We start from the raw sequence: 19,227 nt of genomic DNA, 5'->3' as shown, positions 1-19,227 counted from the left end.
TATCCGTGGAATAACCACTTCGAGTTTATATTTCTCCGAGTTTATATTTTATGTAACTGTGATTTGTCAGTGTAAATAAAATATACTATTAGTTAATTATGAATTATGAATTATGAATTATGAATTATAAGAAATATGAATTTTAAGATAACTATTATTAAAATCAATAAATTTATTATGATAATTTCAAATTAAATAATAGTATGAAAACTATTTACACTATTTATTCAATTTCTATTGTGTAAAGTCTTCCTTCAACTTATTGCTTTTCTAATAAATGATTCCAATACTGAAATTAAATCAATTATTTTAGTAATATTCTTCTCGTAATATTTTATTGATATGTTTTGTTGTTATCGAAATTGACATAATCTTCCGTAATTTTCCCTCTTGCATTTCCTCCTTGTACAATATAACTGAGATGTTTCACTTCTCATTTAATAATATAGGAGAAAAAAAAGCATTAGATAAGAAATAATAAAATTATTGATTTCTAATAAATGATAACTAATCATAGAGAAAGTTTCAAGAAGAGAGTTTTTGAAAGAGCATCGTTAGCATTTAAATAAAAACAAAACATATTAATTTTGTTTAGTATGTTTTTATTTTTGTCCTTATAATTTTTTTTGTTTTTATCCTTTGTTTTATTTTTTGTTTTTAAAATATTTTAAATAACATTTTTTTCATCACTCAAAGTATTATCTAAAGAAATTTAAAGATGAAAAAATAAAACAAACATACTTTATAAGAAACTAAAAATAAGGACGAAAATTGAAAAAGGGTTAAATTGAAGGGAAAAAAAAGTATTTGTGTGTGTGGGAAAACCCTTGTAACTCATAAGATTGTCCGTGTGGCCGCAACTGTTGTCAGATTCTTAAAACACAAGGAACGGATACGGCAATAGCCAATAAGAGAGTGAGAGAATTGGATATGTATTCCTCTAGCTCGTCTTAACTCTTTTACCAAGCAAAGGACACGACATTAATTGATGATAGATATAACGTCCTTCATAATTTGATGTTACTTTATGATTCAAGTGTTCATAACAAACCAAACAAATTGTACTTTGTCCAATAAAAAGTGATACTTTGCTCTATTGCCTCGAGAACCACTTTGGTAGTAAGAATACAAATAATGTAAAATCACTGGTTCTTGAATGATGCTATCATACAAAGTTACCTTCACAATAACTTACTACATGAGTATAGTTTTATATGCACCATTAGTGTAAAGTATTTTTATACAAACTTCCAATAAGATATAACCATGATAAAGTAAATTCTTATTAAATGCTTGTGTGAAAATATTTTACAGTGGCATACATATAAATTAAACTCTGAAAGAATCTACCCACGAATTTTTTATAGAACTTCGTCTAAGCCATAATTCATACATAACCATATAAAATGCATCGAAGTCTTGCGGGGGTGAATGCCATTGGAAGTGTTTCCTCACCTTCAAAACATTGCTTTGTAACATCAAATATTTATTGGAACTGATGATATCCTTGAGGATCTTTTTCAGCAAGGGAATATCTAAGGTAGTGACAACAACTGAAAAGCTCTTCCAGTTTAGCACATCAGCAAATGGAAGGTCATAGTAGTTGGCAATGATCACTGGAACGCAACCATAATATAGAGAATCTCCAATGCGAGCTGTGTTCACTTCAAAGCCCTTAACATGAAGGCAGAACTTGCTACCTAGCAATTCATCTGCATATGGTGTTTTAAGTCTTCCATGGTGCACAAAGATTTCTGAATCATTTTTCCATGTCTCAAGAAGTTTTACACGTACTGGGGAATTTACTCCTCCAGCAAAGAAAGCTAGCCTTTTCCTGTGATTCGAAAACAAAAAACAGCAAAATGAGTTTTACTTGATATACTGAAAAAAAAAATCATTGTTGTGATGAAGCTTCATTTATAGATTGATAAGACTTTGTTTTCCTTTTTCCTCTCCATGCCTCCTACTGCACCGAAGAAATAAGATTCCTTTAATTAAAAAATGTAATGAATGTTTGAGAAATTATCCTCTTATTGGCTTCAGTTACACTATCAGACACAACAACCAAAACCTTTTCCCACTAAGCGGGGTGGACTGCAGGAACAAGACAAAGTCAATTGTATTCTGTCAAAAAGTTACATTAACTGAGATTAAATATTTTACAAGGATCTACTCTTGAAGATTCTAATTTTAGAGTGAAATATTCAGCAAAACTAATTGATTGTTGGCGTAGAGTTGAAATCATATGCTTGCAGGTCATTCAGCAGTACATGAACCCAATTAATTTTTAGCTTATTGGTTGGTCCCTTTAATATCAATGGTTAAGCTAACACTTTCAAAAACTGCTCTATAAAAGAGCAAATAGTTCACAAAGGGCATGATAGGTTTAGAACGTGCATTCTAGAGCATGCATGATTCAGAATATTTACTACCTAGAGGAAGAAGTGCAATTACCTCTTTGATGAAACAAGGTTAGGGGGATTTCCTTTTCTTGGCCAAATTTGTGGTAGACATGCATCCTTATGAGCAAAGTACCCGGTTAGAAAATAACTAGATGAGCATACAACTTGAATGGCATTGAATTTCACATCAGGTGCTTTGTCCATGGCAGACCTTCCAATTGAATGACAAGCAACATAAAAGTGATCGGCACCACCTGTGTTGTTCCAATATGGATACCTGTGACTGATATTCTGAATGTAGTCTCTAATGAAGTCTTGTATACCTCCCACACCAACTCTTCGATCGTGCCACAATCTTGCCATGGAAAAGGGAAGAAAGAAAAGATCTGCTTCTGGTGGGTCTTTTGTAATGAAATGGCTCTTCATAAGTACCTTTTTGAAGTAACTTTCACTGGTATAATTGCCACCGGGTTCAGATTCCACAGGCAAAAGCACATTTGCAAAAGGATCGTCTTCCCTGTGAGGATAAACATATATCTTTAAGCTCCTATTCATTTCTTTATAGTCTTCCAGAAAGACATCTCTATCATGGAACACGTCGTTATTCTCAAATTTTCCTGAACCATAAAAAACACAACATTCCCTGCACACTGGAGTTAAGACAGTAAAGTTTATACACATTGACAGTAGCTTCATCAGCCCAACCTACTGAGCCCACTAACACCACAGTATGTTTTATGATGAAGCACCTAAAGTTAATCAATGTGGTAGCTCCTTATTGGAAAAAGAGGATACAACTTTAACCCTTCAAATTATCTTGCTTAAATCTCTTAATGTAGCTAAGCTTAGCAGCATCATTATATGAAAGAATAATGGAAATGTTAAGATAAGCTACTATTCATTAAATCCTAACTAAAGTGTAAAACAGAACGCAGAAAGTGAGTATAATCCACAACAGAACAGGTGAAAGTGGAAGAGGATATCATCTCACAAGGTTTATTTGAGTCTATAAGTTCTATATTTTACAATAAAATTCTTCATACTAAGACACTGAACATGCTGATATAAATAACATTTATTTTCTGAAATTCTGGATTCAGTTACCTTTAGCAAATTAGTAATATACAATTGAATCTTTCTATATTAGAACTATACATGTTCAAGTATCAATTATGTAACCTTCATCTACACCATAGAATACACAATACCATGCAGAAGTCAAACAAAATCCAGGTTCCAAGTACAGCATAGTGCAGGTATCTGCTGGTCCTACTAACATTCTCAAATTCTCCTTGAACAAAAATGAACAAATGAATCATTTAGCTACTCTCGTAAGTTAAAATTAGCTTAAGTATAAGCAAATTTATAGAAGTTCTCATTTAGCTTTCCCAAAAGCTACTTTTAACTTAAAATTACTTTAATTCATTTTACCTTAATTTCTTTTCCTATAAGTACTAATTGAGAAACTTATCCAAACAAGGCCTATTCGTTAAACAACGCGAAAGCCACATGAGAAATTATACCCAGAAGCATATTAACAGAAAACAAAAGTAAAAAAAAAAAAAAACGAAACTTTCGCGTACCCTTTGAGCTGAATTGCGGTGGCAGAGGCAGACCCCGTTGACTTTGCGGTCCGAGGCCATACCCCAATTGGAAAGTCGGAGGAGATTTTGTGGACTCGGAAGCATTGTGGTTGAAGACAGGGACGAAGTGAGGAGTGGTAGCAATAAAAGGGGTAGTGGAAAAGGGAGGGTGTGGTTTGAAATGTGAAGTGGAAGGGTGGTGGTTGTGATGGGTGAAGATGTTTGAAGTGGAGTAAATGTAGAAGAGAATGAAGAAAGAGGTGAAGAGAGCTAAGGTTGTGGGAATGAAGAAGAAGCCCCTGAAAGAGCCTGCAAGACGGCGTTGAGAGTAGTAGTAGAGCAAGGAAGAACGAACCATGGCATGTGGAAACAGAGAAAGAGAGAGAAATGAGAATGGAAGAAATAGACAGAGACAATTACAAAGAATAAAACGAACACAAACGTTGGATATACCGGTACTAAGCTACAAAAAGCAAAGAAGAGGTAATTGAAACCAAACCTGACACAGACACACCGTGACATCCACGCAGAAACTTTGGGCCGGTCAAGAGTGTACATTTTAAAAAGTTACTTCCTGCACCCATCATGGAATACCTATTCTAGAAGATCTATTCTAGAAGTCCATAATATAAAAATGGTATTCCAGAATACTCACATTCCGAAAAGGTATTCTAGAATCTTATTTTAGAATAGCTATTCCGGTATATGATTTTTTCATATTTTGAAATAATTTATGTTTTTTCTATTAGATTTGCATCGGCATAGGTATTATTGAATAGTCATTTGTTTAAAACTGTGTAGATTTGCATCTCATTCATTCACCCACTCCTAACAATTCTCTTCTCTCTGTTTTCATCCTCCTCGCACCAATTTGGATGACGATTTGGTGAGGTTGAGTTTAGGTAACAACAATTTCAACTCTTTATTTAAGAAGCATGTTGTGGAAGGTTAATTGTCTCGTGAGTTCCTCACCCAATCCTTTCTCCAACACAATCATCGTCGCCCTCCTCACCTAGTCGTCGACACACTCTGTCGCGAATTCCTCAACATGTGAACAACACCTCACACGCTTCGCATGTGCCGCCAAAGCCCAAGTTTCACAACTAGTAGGTGGTTGTTGAGGTTAAGGGTACAAATGAACCAAGTTAAGCCGAATATTTGAAATTTAAGTTTGGCTTGTGAAAGAAAATAGGTGGCTCAAGCTTAACTCATTTATTTAAAGGAGCCTAATTAAAAGTTTTGGACATGGCTTGTTTAGATCATTTAAAACTTGATTATTTTTTAATTTGCAAAAAAAAAAATCTTAAATTATTTTTTAACTTTATCAATTTAGTATTTAATAAATTATTTTATCAATAACTCTGTAAAAAATATATTTTAATAATATATAATAATCTACAGATAAAAATATGTGTTAAACATGTGGTATGATATTATTGAATCTATGTGATTTCAATATATATATATATATATATATATATATATATATATATATATATTTTGTAGAATTTATGTAATTTTAATATTTTTTCTTTATATATAAATAAACTATTCACAAGCTATTAATGTTGAAATTGTAAAGCTTTGAGCTTAGTTCATTTATATAATCGAGCTTAATGTTAAGTTTGAGTTTGTTTATTTAATTAAAAGAATAAGCTTAATCGAACATTTAATAAGTCACCTCGAGTAACTTGACTCATTTACATTTCTAGTTGAAATGGTGGACACGTCATCCATTGATGCATGAGCGGCTACGATGAAGAGGTGAGTTTAGTTTGGATGAGTTGTTGAGGGCAACAACGAAAAGGTGAGTTTGGAACATTAGAGATAGGGGTGAGTGTGGCGGTAGTGAAGAGGGTGACAAATGTTAGTGAGAGAGTGAAGTTAGAGTTACAGAATGGGGAATGGGGTGCTAGGTAACAAGAAGAGTATTTTTGTTATTTGTGGGCACGTGAAGGTAAAAAGGAAGTGCAGAAAGCAATTTCCCTCATTTTTAGGCCCGTTATATTCACACCGGTTTTTTACTCTTTGATGCTTATTATTATTAGGGTTAATTAAATTTTTAATCTCTCAACTTTTTTATATTATAATTTTCGGTCCTTCAAAATATTTTTAACAACTTTTAGTCTTTCATTAATTTTTTGTTATCATTTTTAGTCTCTCTAAAACTTTTGGCCTATTTTTAGTCTCTCATTTATTTTTATTGTTCAAAACTAATCCCAAATGTAAAATAAACAAAAGACTAAAAATTGGCAAAACAAATTTTGAGCAAAAAAACATAAACAAGACACTAAAAATGGGCAAAAAAAATTAGAAAGACTAAAATTGCTAACAAAAAATTAACAAAGGACTAAAAACTTAATTAACCCTTATTATTATTTTGAGTAAAACATCATTTGGGCACCCCAAAGTAACTAAAAGTAAAGAAATTTTAATAAGTAATATTTTTTTTCTTCCATTAAAATTGTTTTTATATGTCTAACATTTAATAGGTAATAATTTTTTAAAAATATTTACTATTTTTACACATACAATTGAAACTATTTTTTATTTTAAATGATAATAATATTAATTTTTATCATAAAAACAACAAAGAGACAATTAGTTTTATAACATTTTATTTTAGTTATTACCTTAACTATTACAATAATGATAACAAACACAACTAATTTTATACTAAATAACCTTAATCATTACTCTAATAAGAGAAAAAAGATTATGCATTGACAATATAAAATATTTTATATAATCATTCAATCACAATCTATCTTATATAATAAATTTATTGACTTTTAAAAAATAATCCGTTGAGCCGAGCCATATTGGTCTGTTTTATTCTTTTTATTGTCTAAATTTATACAAATTTAAAAGAAAAAAAAATATTAAACCAAAATAGATCTAATTGAATTCAAACGAATATTTATTGAGTTTAAACTCAATTTTATTTGAATTAATATTTTTTCATTATAGCTCAGTCCACTCCAACGAGCCAATGGGTCGGACCTATCTATTTTAGCAACTCTAGTGTCTATTAATATATTAAAATTTAAATATGGCCAGATGATACTTGTCAAATTTTATCATTATATTTATAAATTATCGATTATAAATTTTGATGTATACCAGACAAAACTATAAAATTTTTGAATATAACTGTGAACACATTTTGTAATTATGGATGGCCAAAGGGATGGATACTATAGAATGATCAAAAATTCAAAATGCTTTGAGCGAAGAAATTTTCTTTGTACAGTTGATATGTGATATGGAAATCTTTTTGTTTGTATTGTAAATAAATTATAAAAGTTAGAAAACTTAATATAATAGCAAGTAATTGAACAATAAAATAAAATCTTTATACTATCTATGCTGACTATGCACGTATTAATTTTTTTTGAACGAATCTATGCATGTAGTATAAAATGACCATTGAAATCAAAATGTTTTTTAGTATTCTAAAAAATCTAGATAATGAATTAATATTATTTTTTTATTAAAAATTACATATTTGAAACTACAACAAAAGTACATCAACAATATTTCTTAATTAGAATATTTTTCTTTTAAATTTTTAACAAGCTTCTTCATTAATTTTTTTTGCTAAAATGTAGTAAATCAAAAGCGACAGATGAAGTAGTAATAAATATGACATCATGTGTAATTAACTTCTCTAATTAATCCCCAACCAAGACTGAAGCATCATCGTACAAAAATATTTAACCCACCGCCATTGCTCATTATTTAATTCAAGCGTCAACTAACCAAAAACAACGAGCCAAAAAGTGTTGAGAGGAGAGGTACTCCATGCCAGCAATTGAATTTGTTGCTATAAACAAAGTATTTTAATTAGTTTTTATTTTTTTATTAGTTAAAAGTTTATTTGATTGTTTAATAAATATATTTTTAATAGTTTTTTTTAGTAACTTTTAGTATTTTAAAAATGTTATTTAAAATAATATTTTTTTAAATGTTAGTTTTTAACTTTTAATTTTATTCTTAATATATTTATTTAACTTCTTAATTACTTTTTAAAATAAATTATGATTATATTATTTTATACTTTTTATTTATTTTAATAGTTCATTTTATCAAATATTTATAATTTAATAAACTTATTTTTCAGTTACTAACTTTCAATATTCTTCATATACTAATTCATTTTTTAGTTAATTTTACCTGAATATAATTAAAAGTAAGAATCCTTATGATTTGGTAAAAGTATTTTTACCCCAAAATAAATTTTTCATTGAATATCCAAACATGCATAGTACGTGTTTAAATGAGTATCAATAAAGTTAATTTTAAAATAATATAACTTATTTTTAAATATTTTTATTATTAAATCAAATTAAAAATAAATCTTAATATAATTTTTTTAATCCAACACAGAAATGATTGAAAGTTCAAAGCATCGCGGCGCAAGGGAAAGCGCATTGGAACTGTAAAAAAACCGTAGGTTAGGAACCTGAGAGAAACGGATATATCGAAACCCGCCATTTAAAATCCCTCCCTCAGCAACACAAACCCAAACCCTTGGCGTTTTCGTCTTCCCTCGCATTCTTCAGAACACAGAGAGAGGGATGGCGAGCGATTCGATTCAGCAGAGCGAAGCCCAAGTGGCGCTAATCCTGGGCCCGGACTCGGCCCACCTGGAATCCCTAATCTCCCAATTGATGTCTTCCTCCAACGACCAGCGCTCCCAGGCGGAGTCCCTCTTCAACCTCTGCAAGCAGGCCCGCCCTGAGGCCCTCTTATTGGGCCTGGCCCACCTCCTCCACTCCTCCCCGAACCCGGAGACCCGCACCATGTCCGCCATCCTCCTCCGCCGCCACCTCACGCGCCACCACGACTCCTTCCTCTGGCCTCTCCTCTCCCCCCCGGCCCGCTCCTCCCTCCACTCCCTCCTCCTCTCCTCCCTCCACAACGAGCCCCTCAAATCCATCACCAAGAAGCTCTGCGACACCGTCTCCGAGCTCGCCGCCGCCACCCTCCCCGACGACTCTGCCGCCTGGCCCGACCTCCTCCCCCTCCTCTTCCAGTGGGTCACCTCCCCCGACCCCAGGCTCCAAGAAATCTCGCTCCTTATTTTCGCCCAATTGGCTCATTACATCGGCCAAACCCTACTCCCTCAAATCTCCACTCTCCACTCCGTCTTCCTCCGCTCCCTTCACTCCTCCACCCCCTCCGACGTCCGCATCGCCGCCCTCGCCGCCGCCATCAACTTCATCCAATGCCTCACGAATTCCTCCGACAGAGACCGCTTCCAAGACCTCCTCCCTCTCATGATGCAGACCCTCACCGAGGCGCTGAACTCCGGCCAGGAGGCCGTCGCTCAGGAGGCGCTTGAGCTTCTCATCGAGCTCGCTGGCACCGAGCCGCGCTTCCTCCGGCGACAAATTGTCGACGTCGTGGGGTCCATGTTACAGGTCGCAGAAGCTGAGACTTTGGAGGAAGGAACACGGCACTTGGCGATTGAGTTTGTGGTTACTCTCGCCGAGGCAAGGGAGCGTGCTCCCGGCATGATGAGGAAGTTTCCACAGTTTGTGAGGAAGCTTTTTGGTGTGTTGATGAATTTGGTGCTTGATATCGAGGATGATCCTGCGTGGCACGGTGCAGTGGATGAGGATGAGGATGAGGACGCCGGCGAGACGAGTAACTATGGCTTTGGACAGGAGTGTCTGGATAGGCTTTCGATTTCGCTCGGTGGGAACACCATTGTGCCGGTTGCCTCTGAGTTGCTGCCCACCTACTTGGCTGCTCCTGAGTGGGAAAAGCACCATGCTGCGCTCATTGCTCTTGCGCAAATCGCCGAGGGTTGTTCCAAGGTATCTTTGCTTGCTGTTTACTAGGTTCTCGGGACTGTGTTTTTGGTGTTTTCTTGCTTTTCTGTTTCATGCTTTGTTTTTTATGCATTGTGCGGATGAGTGTTTATAGGTAGCAGTGAAAAAAGATCCCTTGATTTGTGTGCGCGCTTGTCTCTTAAATTGTTGTGTATTGTGATCTTTGATGGTGATGGTGATGATAACAGGTGATGCTGGCCTTTCATAATTTATTTTTTACACTATTTATTACGTTTGTTGCTACTGTGTTTTTGGTGTTCTTGTCCTTCTATGTTGTGCTGTTGTGTTTAAACCTTTGTGTACGGGTGCCAGTATGTGATTCATGTAAGTATGGTATGCAATACGTTACTTTTTAATTTGTATGTTATTATTAGAAGACTTAGAATTCTGTAACTTTGCCTTGTTACTTTTTTATGCATTGTGTGGATGGATGCTCTTGTTAAGCTGGGAAAAAAATCCCTTAGTTTCTGTGTGTTTTTGTGTTTGTCTCTAACATTGTGGTATTTGATGGTGCAGGTTATGATAAAGAATCTGGAGCAGGTATTGTCAATGATTTTGAATTCATTTCGTGATCCTCACCCTCGAGTGCGATGGGCAGCTATAAATGCAATTGGGCAGTTGTCCACGGATTTGGGGCCAGACTTGCAGGTTAAATTTCACCACTTAGTGCTTCCGGCTTTGGCTGGAGCCATGGATGATTTTCAAAATCCAAGAGTACAGGTTTGTATTGTGCTTTTTTATATGGATTAGGTACATTGTCTCCTGTTGTAATAATTCTGGTCATGCTCTCCTTTTTTTTTTTTTTTCTAATTATGTTCAAAATTTGTGTTATGTGACATTGCATATTCTCATTCATATTATGCTAAGATGGGCTCTATAAATTAGCTTCACTATATGCTATTTTGTGTTCTTTCTTTTGTTCTTGATCATGTATGCATTTTGCTGGAGATAAGACATTTTAGTCTAATGAAATGGTTGAGTTTGGTCGCGTATGATCAAAGAAATCTCATGCAGTTATCATCTTGTGTTGTTTATAGGTTCTGGTGGTAAATGGAAAACTAGTAATTACTGCTATTACTATGCTCAGTTTTCTCAAGGCTTTGTGCAGAGGTTTTTCTAATTCTTATTGGACATTTAGATTTAAGGAAGTTAAATGGTTGGGGTGAATTTTCTGGGTTATGCATTTTTCAACATCTTGGGTATTCTGTTATTATTATTTTTCATCAATTGAATATGGTTTATATGAGTAGTTTCTTTGAGATATTAGAGTTCTTCTACCCCAAAAGTCTGTCTTCACAGTTGATGGATCTGCTGTTTAGTGCCATTATTTTTTGGACTTCTGTCTGTGTAAATATGAATCTTCATTTTCTTGATCTTTGATAACTCGTTTCATTTACATTCAGAAACTCATTAATCTGCTCCATCATTTTTTACTTGTATGTTGCAGGCTCATGCTGCTTCTGCAGTGCTAAATTTCACTGAGAATTGTACCCCAGATATCCTAACACCTTACTTAGATGGGATTGTGAGCAAACTTTTGGTACTCCTGCAGGTATTTGACTGTTGTTTGATATCTAGCTGGCAAGAAAATTGTAGAATATTTGGATAATAATATCTTTCTAGAGATCATATGGTGTTTTCCTTGATTGGACATCTTGGTTTGAAGGAATTAGCTCTTTATGGATTCTCCTTGGCTTCTTTTTTTATTCTCCAAGTGGAACTGCATTTGCCCTATATTTAATTTTTTTAATCTTAATTGTATTTTGGTTAGTGCAATGTAAGCCTTAGAGCATGTTTAGGAGTTTTTTGTTTTGAATGAATAATTGCTTAATATCTTTTGAGCTAAACAAATCATGCACTTGGGTTTGTAATTTTTTTTCATAATGGTAAGCCTCCTATAAATTTTGTTCAATCCATTGTTGTGAAGTGCTTTATAATTACTCAATAATAAATATTTTGACATGCATGCTTCCTATTTTATGCATTTCCGATGATTAGTGTTTAAATATGTAGTTATATTTTCTTTTCTTGCCCATGTTCTAGAATGGGAAGCAAATGGTTCAAGAAGGGGCTTTGACAGCCTTAGCATCTGTTGCAGATTCTTCAGAGGTGCTTTATGTAGCCAATATTCTCCATAGTAATGACAATGCTTTTAAGTTTTATACTTAATACGTGAAATGCCATGTTAACAGGTGCAATTTCAGAAGTATTATGATGCTGTGATGCCATACTTAAAAGCTATTTTGGTGAACGCAAATGATAAATCTAATCGTATGCTTCGAGCCAAAGCAATGGAGTGCATTAGTTTGGTAGGAATGGCTGTTGGAAAGGAGAAGTTCAGGGATGATGCCAAACAGGTGGATTTTAATTTAGTTCAGAGTGTTGTTTCTTGTGTTTCTTTTTAAATTCATATGTATTTCTGGAAGTAGTAATTTTTATATTTTCTTTCCTTTACTCATTGTTTACTTTCAGTGTGCTAATGTATAGTTTTCATTTTTTCCTTTACTAGGTCATGGATGTCTTGATGTCACTGCAACAATCTCAACTGGATGCTGATGATCCAACTGCAAGTTACATGTTACAAGTATGGTCTTTTTACAAGCTTTTTGCATCAACTTGGAAATATATATTTATTTTGTCGTTTAGTTAAAATTCTTACGAATCTCAAATTTTCACTTGGATGCCATGCTTTCAGGCATGGGCACGGCTTTGCAAGTGCCTTGGGCAGGATTTTCTCCCATATATGGGTTTTGTGATGCCTCCTTTGCTCCAGTCTGCACAACTTAAGCCCGATGTGACCATTACATCAGCGGATTCTGATACTGAATTTGATGAAGATGATGACAGGTGCCCTTTCAGTTATTGTTACTGAATTTGATGTCATTGCCATAATTGATTGATATCCATGGCATGACATGATTTAATATTCAATTTTTTCTTCATTTCATTTCTTTGGGTTGTCCTTCCCTGTATTTGAGCGTCAATCAACATCTGTCTTTATTTCAAAAAAAAATTTATTTTGTCCATTTGAGATAATGTGAGCTACATATGCTTCTTTTATTTATTTATATTTGTATGACTATCATTGTCAATACTTCCATGTATTAGATCCTTTATACTTGTCTATAGGCATGCATTTTTAGTTAAATACTTTTTAGGTTTCAAGGAGTTGTTTTCAGCCTAATTTGTAGAACATGTGGTGTGGTCTCTCAACTCTCATGGCATCTTGGGCTTAAATTTTAAGCAAAAGAAATTCCATGCATTATATGGCCTCTCATTCTCATATGTGAAGAAAAAAGGGAATAAGCATAGAGGAAAAGGGAGTTGCAATTTTTAGATCTGAAAATGAAGAAGAAATAGATATGGATTATACTAATGGATATTTTGGTTTTGTTTTTAAATACTTTTGTATCTGGCTGTTCTTCTTTTTAGCATTGAAACAATTACACTTGGGGATAAAAGGATAGGCATTAAGACTAGTGTGTTGGAGGAGAAGGCCACTGCTTGTAACATGCTATGTTGCTATGCTGATGAGTTGAAGGAAGGATTTTTTCCTTGGATTGACCAGGTTGACTTTTATATTTTGTTGGCATTTTCCAGTCCAGAATATTATATAGGCTAACTTTGGAATTATCTAGGTTGCTTTCACATTGGTTCCTCTTCTTAAATTTTACTTCCATGAAGAAGTTAGGAAGGCAGCAGTTTCAGGTATTTTCTTGGCTCTGTAAGAACCAAAATCTCACTTGTAGTTTGTTTATTTCCAGTAGCCCTTTTTGATTTTTTTTAAATATTCACCTGTCTGCTTTGTTTATAGCCATGCCGGAACTGTTGTCCTCGGCAAAATCAGCTGTAGTGAAGGGACAATCACAAGGTCGTGATGAGACTTATGTGAAACAGCTTTCTGATTATATAATACCAAATTTGGTGGAGGCTTTACACAAGGTTAAAGTCCTGCCTATCTACTATGGTGTCTATTCTGCTGTTTTTTTGGCTTTGTATCAATATATATTTTTGCTGTCTTCCAGGAGCCAGAAGTAGAAATTTGTGCAAGCATGTTGGATGCATTGAATGAATGCATACAGGTTTGTAACATTCATCTATCTGGATGGAAGATTTTTACACTCATCTTTTTATTGGAATTATGTTACAGTTCCGTTATATACAATCCTATTTACCTTCTCTCAAATAATTATGCAAGTGAAGGAAAAATTGATACCCAAAATGATTTATGGGAGAAAATTCTGTCCATGAGGTGTGCTCTGGCTCTGTAATGTTGTGTCTTGGATTATATAGAATAGAATTTGTGTATTACAAGATGGTGAAATGTAGCATGGATTGAATAATTAGGGAACTTTTTTTCTGACTTTTTGCAATAGGATATTAGTGGCGTGGTTACTTATTCTTGCTCATTCTATGCAGTGCCTATAAAGTATAAACATCACAAAATACAGTTTATTCTTTTGCAACACTCATGTAGGAATCGGTAAGGGAGAAAGGAAAGGGAAGAAGAAATTGAGCACATGTGAGAGAGGGACAGAAAAGGGTAGAACTGGAGAAGAAAGAGGGGGGGGGGGGGGAGTACAGTTTGGATGGAGAAACAACTATAAGCAATTTTTCAGTTCTCAAATCAAGTTTAAGTTTCCCAAAACTCGGTACATGCGATTTAGGCATAGATTGATAACTAGGCCATCCAGAATTACTAAAAATTCAAAATAATGCTAATTTACTAAAGGCTCAGTCCTCATTATGTACCCCATTTTCGGTTTTAGTCCTTACAAAAAATTCTTCAGTTTTAATCCCTGAAAAATAGGATTTTTTGCTTTTGGTCCTTGTTTGACTTTTGTCCCTGTAGTATTGTCCATGTTGAATTAATCCCTGTAGTATTGCCCTTGTTGAATTAATCCCTGTAATATGTTTACTATATTGATTTTAGTCCTTAAAATAAGGATATAGTCATCATATTACAAAGACTAATTCAACGCACACAAAAATATTATAGGGATTAAAGTCAAATAATGTGGACCAAAAGCAAAATTCCTAATAACCCCAAAATACTAAGAATTTCCTGTTTACTTAGAATAAATTCCTGTTACATTATTCCATACTCACAAGTCACAGTTATCCTCAATTCCTGATGACATTCTTATCCTGATATTTTCAATCACTTGTGGTTTGAGCAGAAAATATGGATAGTGATCCAGAAATGGCATATTCTGTTGATAGTCTGGAAATGGAATGAATTTCTACTAGGAAACTGCAATAAAATTATTCTGATTTTTTTATGTTGCCATATAATTCTGCATGTATATAGAAGATTAGGAAAATAATCTGTCCATCTGTGTCAATATTTGTCTCTATCTGCATCATGGTAGGACTTGGGTGTGTGTGCTATATTATGCTGTTCTAAAATCTCAGTGATTTTGTTTATTGTATTTCTTAAGTCATCAATTCTCTTTAAGGTGTTGTTTTAAACTGAAGCTGGCTAGGATTTGCTCTCAGGTCTCTGGATCACATCTAGATGAAAAGCAAGTTCGGAGCATTGTTGATGAGATTAAACAAGTCCTTACGGCCAGTTCATCAAGAAAACATGAAAGAGCAGAGAGGGCCAAAGAAGAGGACTTTGATGCTGAAGAAAGAGAACTACTCAATGAAGAAAATGAGCAAGAAGAGGAGCTTTTTGATCAAGTATGCTGAGTAATCTGTTTTTGTGATCTGAATCACTTCATTAAATACTTTTTTTATGTGCTGTTCTAGCTCTTATTTTGAATCAATGTGTTCTAGGTTGGTGATTGCTTGGGAACTTTGATAAAAACATTCAGGACATCTTTCTTGCCTTTCTTTGATGAGCTGTCCTCATACCTAACACCTTTGTTTGTAAGTTTCTTTTCATTCCTTTAATAATGTATCTTGAATGTGTCTTGAAGTTTTTTTATGTTCTTGCTTAAAAGTTGTATTCTCTTTCCTCTCATTGTTTTTCCATCTTTTGTTTTTTGTCAAATCTTTTTCCTCTATAGGCATTTAATTTGAAGGAAAAACTATCTTTTATTTCCTATGAAGGCAGTCAGTTTCCTATTTGTGTGTACTAGCACTATTATGACACTGCTTCCTCCTGAAATGTTATTGTATGAAATTATGTGTTTTTATTAATGGAACTTGTTGATGTGCTGACTCCCCCCTCCCTGGTCCACAAGTAAAATAATTTGGATTATTGACAGTTGCTAATTTATTACCAATCTGCTTGCTAATATGTATGTTGACTACACACACTTTTTAAGTTTTGTACAGGTGGCCATTTGCTTAGACATATTTGCCATTCTGTTTTCTGATCTAATTCCCCTTCTCCCTTATTGATATTCAATAATCAGGGTAAAGACAAAACCTCAGAGGAAAGGAGAATTGCCATTTGTATATTTGATGATGTTGCTGAGCACGGTCGTGAAGCCGCTCTTAAGTAAGATCTCTCTCCTTTTGGGGGTCCCCTTTTCTTTTGTTCTTATTGTTGATTGTCTGCAATTTCATGCATAAAATTATTTTATTCCCTTTACTCTGAATGATTGTTCTAAATGCTTTTTTATGTTGTTGCTACAGATATTATGATTCTTTTCTTCCATTCTTACTCGAAGCTTGCAATGATGAATATCCCGATGTTCGACAGGTTCATTGCCCCTTCTTGGTTTATTATATTTTAATGTTGCTTATTCAGTTTTGGGACGTAATTGAGGCACTATCTAACAAAACAATTAAATTTCTTTGCAGGCTGCTGTTTATGGTGTTGGTGTTTGTGCTGAGTTTGGTGGATCTGTTTTCAGCCCCCTTGTTGGAGGTTAGTTGCACAATACCATTTGCTTATTTTGTTGTCATGCCTTACTATATATATTTTTTGGATAAATGTTTCTGTTCTATTGCAGAGGCACTTTCAAGGTTAGATGCTGTGATAAGGCATCCAAATGCACTACATGCTGATAACATAATGGCATATGACAATGCCGTCTCAGCTCTTGGAAAAATATGCCAATTCCATCGTGATAGCATAAATGCAGCACAGGTATTTTACAATTTGGTGCTCCATGTCTCCGCAGTCTTTTAAAATGCTGTTCTTGTTTACTTAATCTTGCTTGTGATCCCAATGTCATTTGAAAAAGTATAGGTTGGTAGTCAAGTGCTTGGGTTAGTATTTTTTAATGCCACTGCATCTCATAATGTTTTTTTTTTTGTTTTGTTTTTTATCATTAGAGTATGGTTTTGACTTTTATCCAGATGGAATCCTGATAATCTGGAGGGCTGTCATCTTTCAGCCTTTGCTGAAATTACTTTGGGGCTTCTTAGGCAGGCTCTGTTTTCTCCAGCGGTGGAAAAACTGCTGCTTGGGATTTGTTGTTTCTGGATACACACACAGACAACTATTAATATTTTCGTGAATAATTAAATTGAAGACTTTGAACTCTATTTTGCATGGTAGTTGTTGATAGAATAGGAAAGATTATGCTTTCTATATTAAGTTTATTCAATCCCTAAACAGCTAAACCTAAGGATTAAGGTATTTAATTTTCTACTGTTATAAATTCTTGAGGCTTAGAGAAGAATTTGCCCAAGTCATTCACATCAGAAAAACTCTTCTTCAAGTCCAGTAATTGATTATGGGATGAATTCTATTCATAATTTGTTATTATCAATCACTTGCTGGGTTCTCTGAAATTCACAGGCTGCAAATCTTGGTTTTAGGTTAAGATGGGTACTGAGTTCTGACACTGATTTTTTAAATCCTTATGGAAATGAAAGTTTAGAGAAAAATCCTCTGCCTGTGTTTTTGATTTCTAACTTCAATCATTATTGCTTGATATCAGGTTGTTCCTGCCTGGCTAAGTTGCTTGCCTATAAAAGGTGATTTAATTGAAGCTAAGGTTGTGCATGACCAACTTTGTTCAATGGTTGAAAGGTAGGGTTATGATCCCGAACATGTTTTTTTTTTTATTGTTATTTACCTAATCTGCTTCCTCTTGTTCCTGTTGCTTGTTGACTTCAATATTCGGCATATGTATTGATACACACTTCCATTCAATTTCAGATCTGATAGAGAACTTATAGGTCCCAACAATCAATATCTTTCCAAAATTGTTGCAGTTTTTGCCGAGGTACTTTCAATGCTAGTTCTCTTAGTTACTGCTGTCAGATTCTGGATCCACTTTTCCCTTATAAAATGTTTGTTTTGCATCGACTATGATGTAGATTTTATGTGCGGGAAATGATCTGGCAACCGAACAGACTGTTAGTAGGATGATTAATTTATTGAGGCAGCTTCAACAGACTTTACCACCTTCTACCCTTGCTTCAACCTGGTCATCCTTGCAGCCTCAGCAGCAGCTTGCACTTCAGTCCATCCTATCATCCTAGTAGTTTTGGTCAGAAGATGCGTGTCTATTGTCATGGGATGTCATAGTTACCTTTTCAGAAGCTGCTTTGTCAGGTCAAATTCATTCCTTAGCATCATTGGAGTGTCTTTTTTTGAGAAGCAGCTGCGTCTGGTTCGTGTTTCATGATTGCTGATTCCATACTTGGTTATGCAAGCCAGGACTTGAGGTATGGCTTTGTCACAGAGGCAGAGCATTGTTGAGTTGGTTTGGATGGGAAACAGTTTTGGTGTGAAATGTGTATACTGTGTTATAGTCAGAAGGAATTCTCAAATGAACAGTGACTCGATCCTGTCTGTGGATGATGGGGACGAGGCGTGACCCTGAGTCATGCATGGCTCAGGCAAATCGCATAGCATTCTTTTGTTTATTTTTGAGTTGTAACAGTTTTGATGGGTCATTTCTTTTGGATGTTGGAAGCAAATCGTCATAGTTAAATTAATTTGTATATCTGCATGCTTCTTTCCCTGCGCTTTTCCTTCCTATCACGTATCCTATGTTAGGATAGAGAAAATAGAGATGAGTAGGGCAGAAAGCTGTAGGTGGCGAAAAAAACAAGTTAACTTTAGGTTTGTTTGGAGACACGGTGTCTAGGGTGCACAAGCATAACTCCTTTCGCACCATGCAAAAGTATTTCTTCACCGTTAAATTTTATAAATTTTGAATCCATGGCTGTCATTTTTCTCCCTTTTTATTTTTTTCTTCTCATTTTTTGTTTATTCTTGATTTACCTTGCACTGTTTTCTTCTCTCTCTCTCTCTATCTTCATTAAGGTTCTCCACCCTTTGGCTACGCTGTCTACCTTGCCGATGATGAACCTTCATCCTCCTAGCAACAAGTATTGAAAAACCAGAAAGCTTCCTCATCTTTTCATGTCCTCTGCTTCTACAAAGGAAATGGTGATGCCACCGCCGTGGTGGTGGTGAGGGGAAAGCATGAATTATGGAGTTGAAAAAGAAAAAAATTAAGACTATAAAATTTAATCAACCCACTC

At 34.6% G+C, this 19,227-nt stretch overlaps 2 protein-coding genes across 3 annotated transcripts; one reads left to right on the top strand and one right to left on the bottom strand.

Annotated features, from left to right (window-relative positions):
* Positions 1-1,254: 1,254 nt before the first annotated feature.
* LOC114398445 (probable glycosyltransferase At5g03795) lies at positions 1,255-4,443 on the bottom strand. 2 transcript variants are annotated; one of them, XM_028360641.1, is made up of 3 exons: positions 3,986-4,443; positions 2,455-3,052; positions 1,255-1,834 (listed from the first exon to the last, which is right to left on the bottom strand). In XM_028360641.1, the coding sequence occupies exons 1-3, from the start codon at positions 4,341-4,343 to the stop codon at positions 1,330-1,332; spliced, it is 1,461 nt and encodes a 486-aa protein (XP_028216442.1). In that variant the 5' UTR covers positions 4,344-4,443; the 3' UTR covers positions 1,255-1,329. The 2 variants fall into 2 exon arrangements, with proteins under 2 accessions (XP_028216442.1, XP_028216443.1); XM_028360642.1 differs by having other exon boundaries at positions 2,455-3,019; positions 3,986-4,442.
* Positions 4,444-8,442: 3,999 nt separating this feature from the next.
* LOC114399345 (importin-5-like) lies at positions 8,443-18,900 on the top strand. Its single transcript, XM_028361527.1, has 20 exons — positions 8,443-9,810; positions 10,342-10,545; positions 11,273-11,377; positions 11,869-11,934; positions 12,018-12,182; positions 12,335-12,409; positions 12,521-12,672; positions 13,258-13,393; positions 13,464-13,533; positions 13,640-13,767; positions 13,851-13,907; positions 15,325-15,510; positions 15,607-15,699; positions 16,191-16,276; positions 16,414-16,480; positions 16,582-16,648; positions 16,734-16,870; positions 17,670-17,761; positions 17,891-17,957; positions 18,052-18,900. The coding sequence occupies exons 1-20, from the start codon at positions 8,566-8,568 to the stop codon at positions 18,214-18,216; spliced, it is 3,363 nt and encodes a 1,120-aa protein (XP_028217328.1). The 5' UTR covers positions 8,443-8,565; the 3' UTR covers positions 18,217-18,900.
* Positions 18,901-19,227: the final 327 nt, after the last annotated feature.

Source organism: Glycine soja, chromosome 19 (assembly GCF_004193775.1).
Source record: "Glycine soja cultivar W05 chromosome 19, ASM419377v2, whole genome shotgun sequence".
NCBI classification, from domain to species: domain Eukaryota; kingdom Viridiplantae; phylum Streptophyta; class Magnoliopsida; order Fabales; family Fabaceae; genus Glycine; species Glycine soja.
Note: the sequence above shows the minus strand (reverse complement) of the source record. Positions and strands in the feature narration are given on the sequence as shown.

Coding starts and splice junctions, on each gene's coding strand:
- LOC114398445 (XM_028360641.1), bottom strand. CDS start 4,343: ATGGTTCGTTCTTCCTTGCTCTACTACTACTCTCAACGCCGTCTTGCA. Junction 3,053..3,985: donor ACCGCAATTCAGCTCAAAGG/GTACGCGAAAGT, acceptor TCTTAACTCCAG/TGTGCAGGGAATGTTGTGTT. Junction 1,835..2,454: donor AACCTTGTTTCATCAAAGAG/GTAATTGCACTT, acceptor TTCGAATCACAG/GAAAAGGCTAGCTTTCTTTG.
- LOC114399345 (XM_028361527.1), top strand. CDS start 8,566: ATGGCGAGCGATTCGATTCAGCAGAGCGAAGCCCAAGTGGCGCTAATC. Junction 11,378..11,868: donor AACTTTTGGTACTCCTGCAG/GTATTTGACTGT, acceptor CCCATGTTCTAG/AATGGGAAGCAAATGGTTCA. Junction 13,908..15,324: donor CATTGAATGAATGCATACAG/GTTTGTAACATT, acceptor ATTTGCTCTCAG/GTCTCTGGATCACATCTAGA.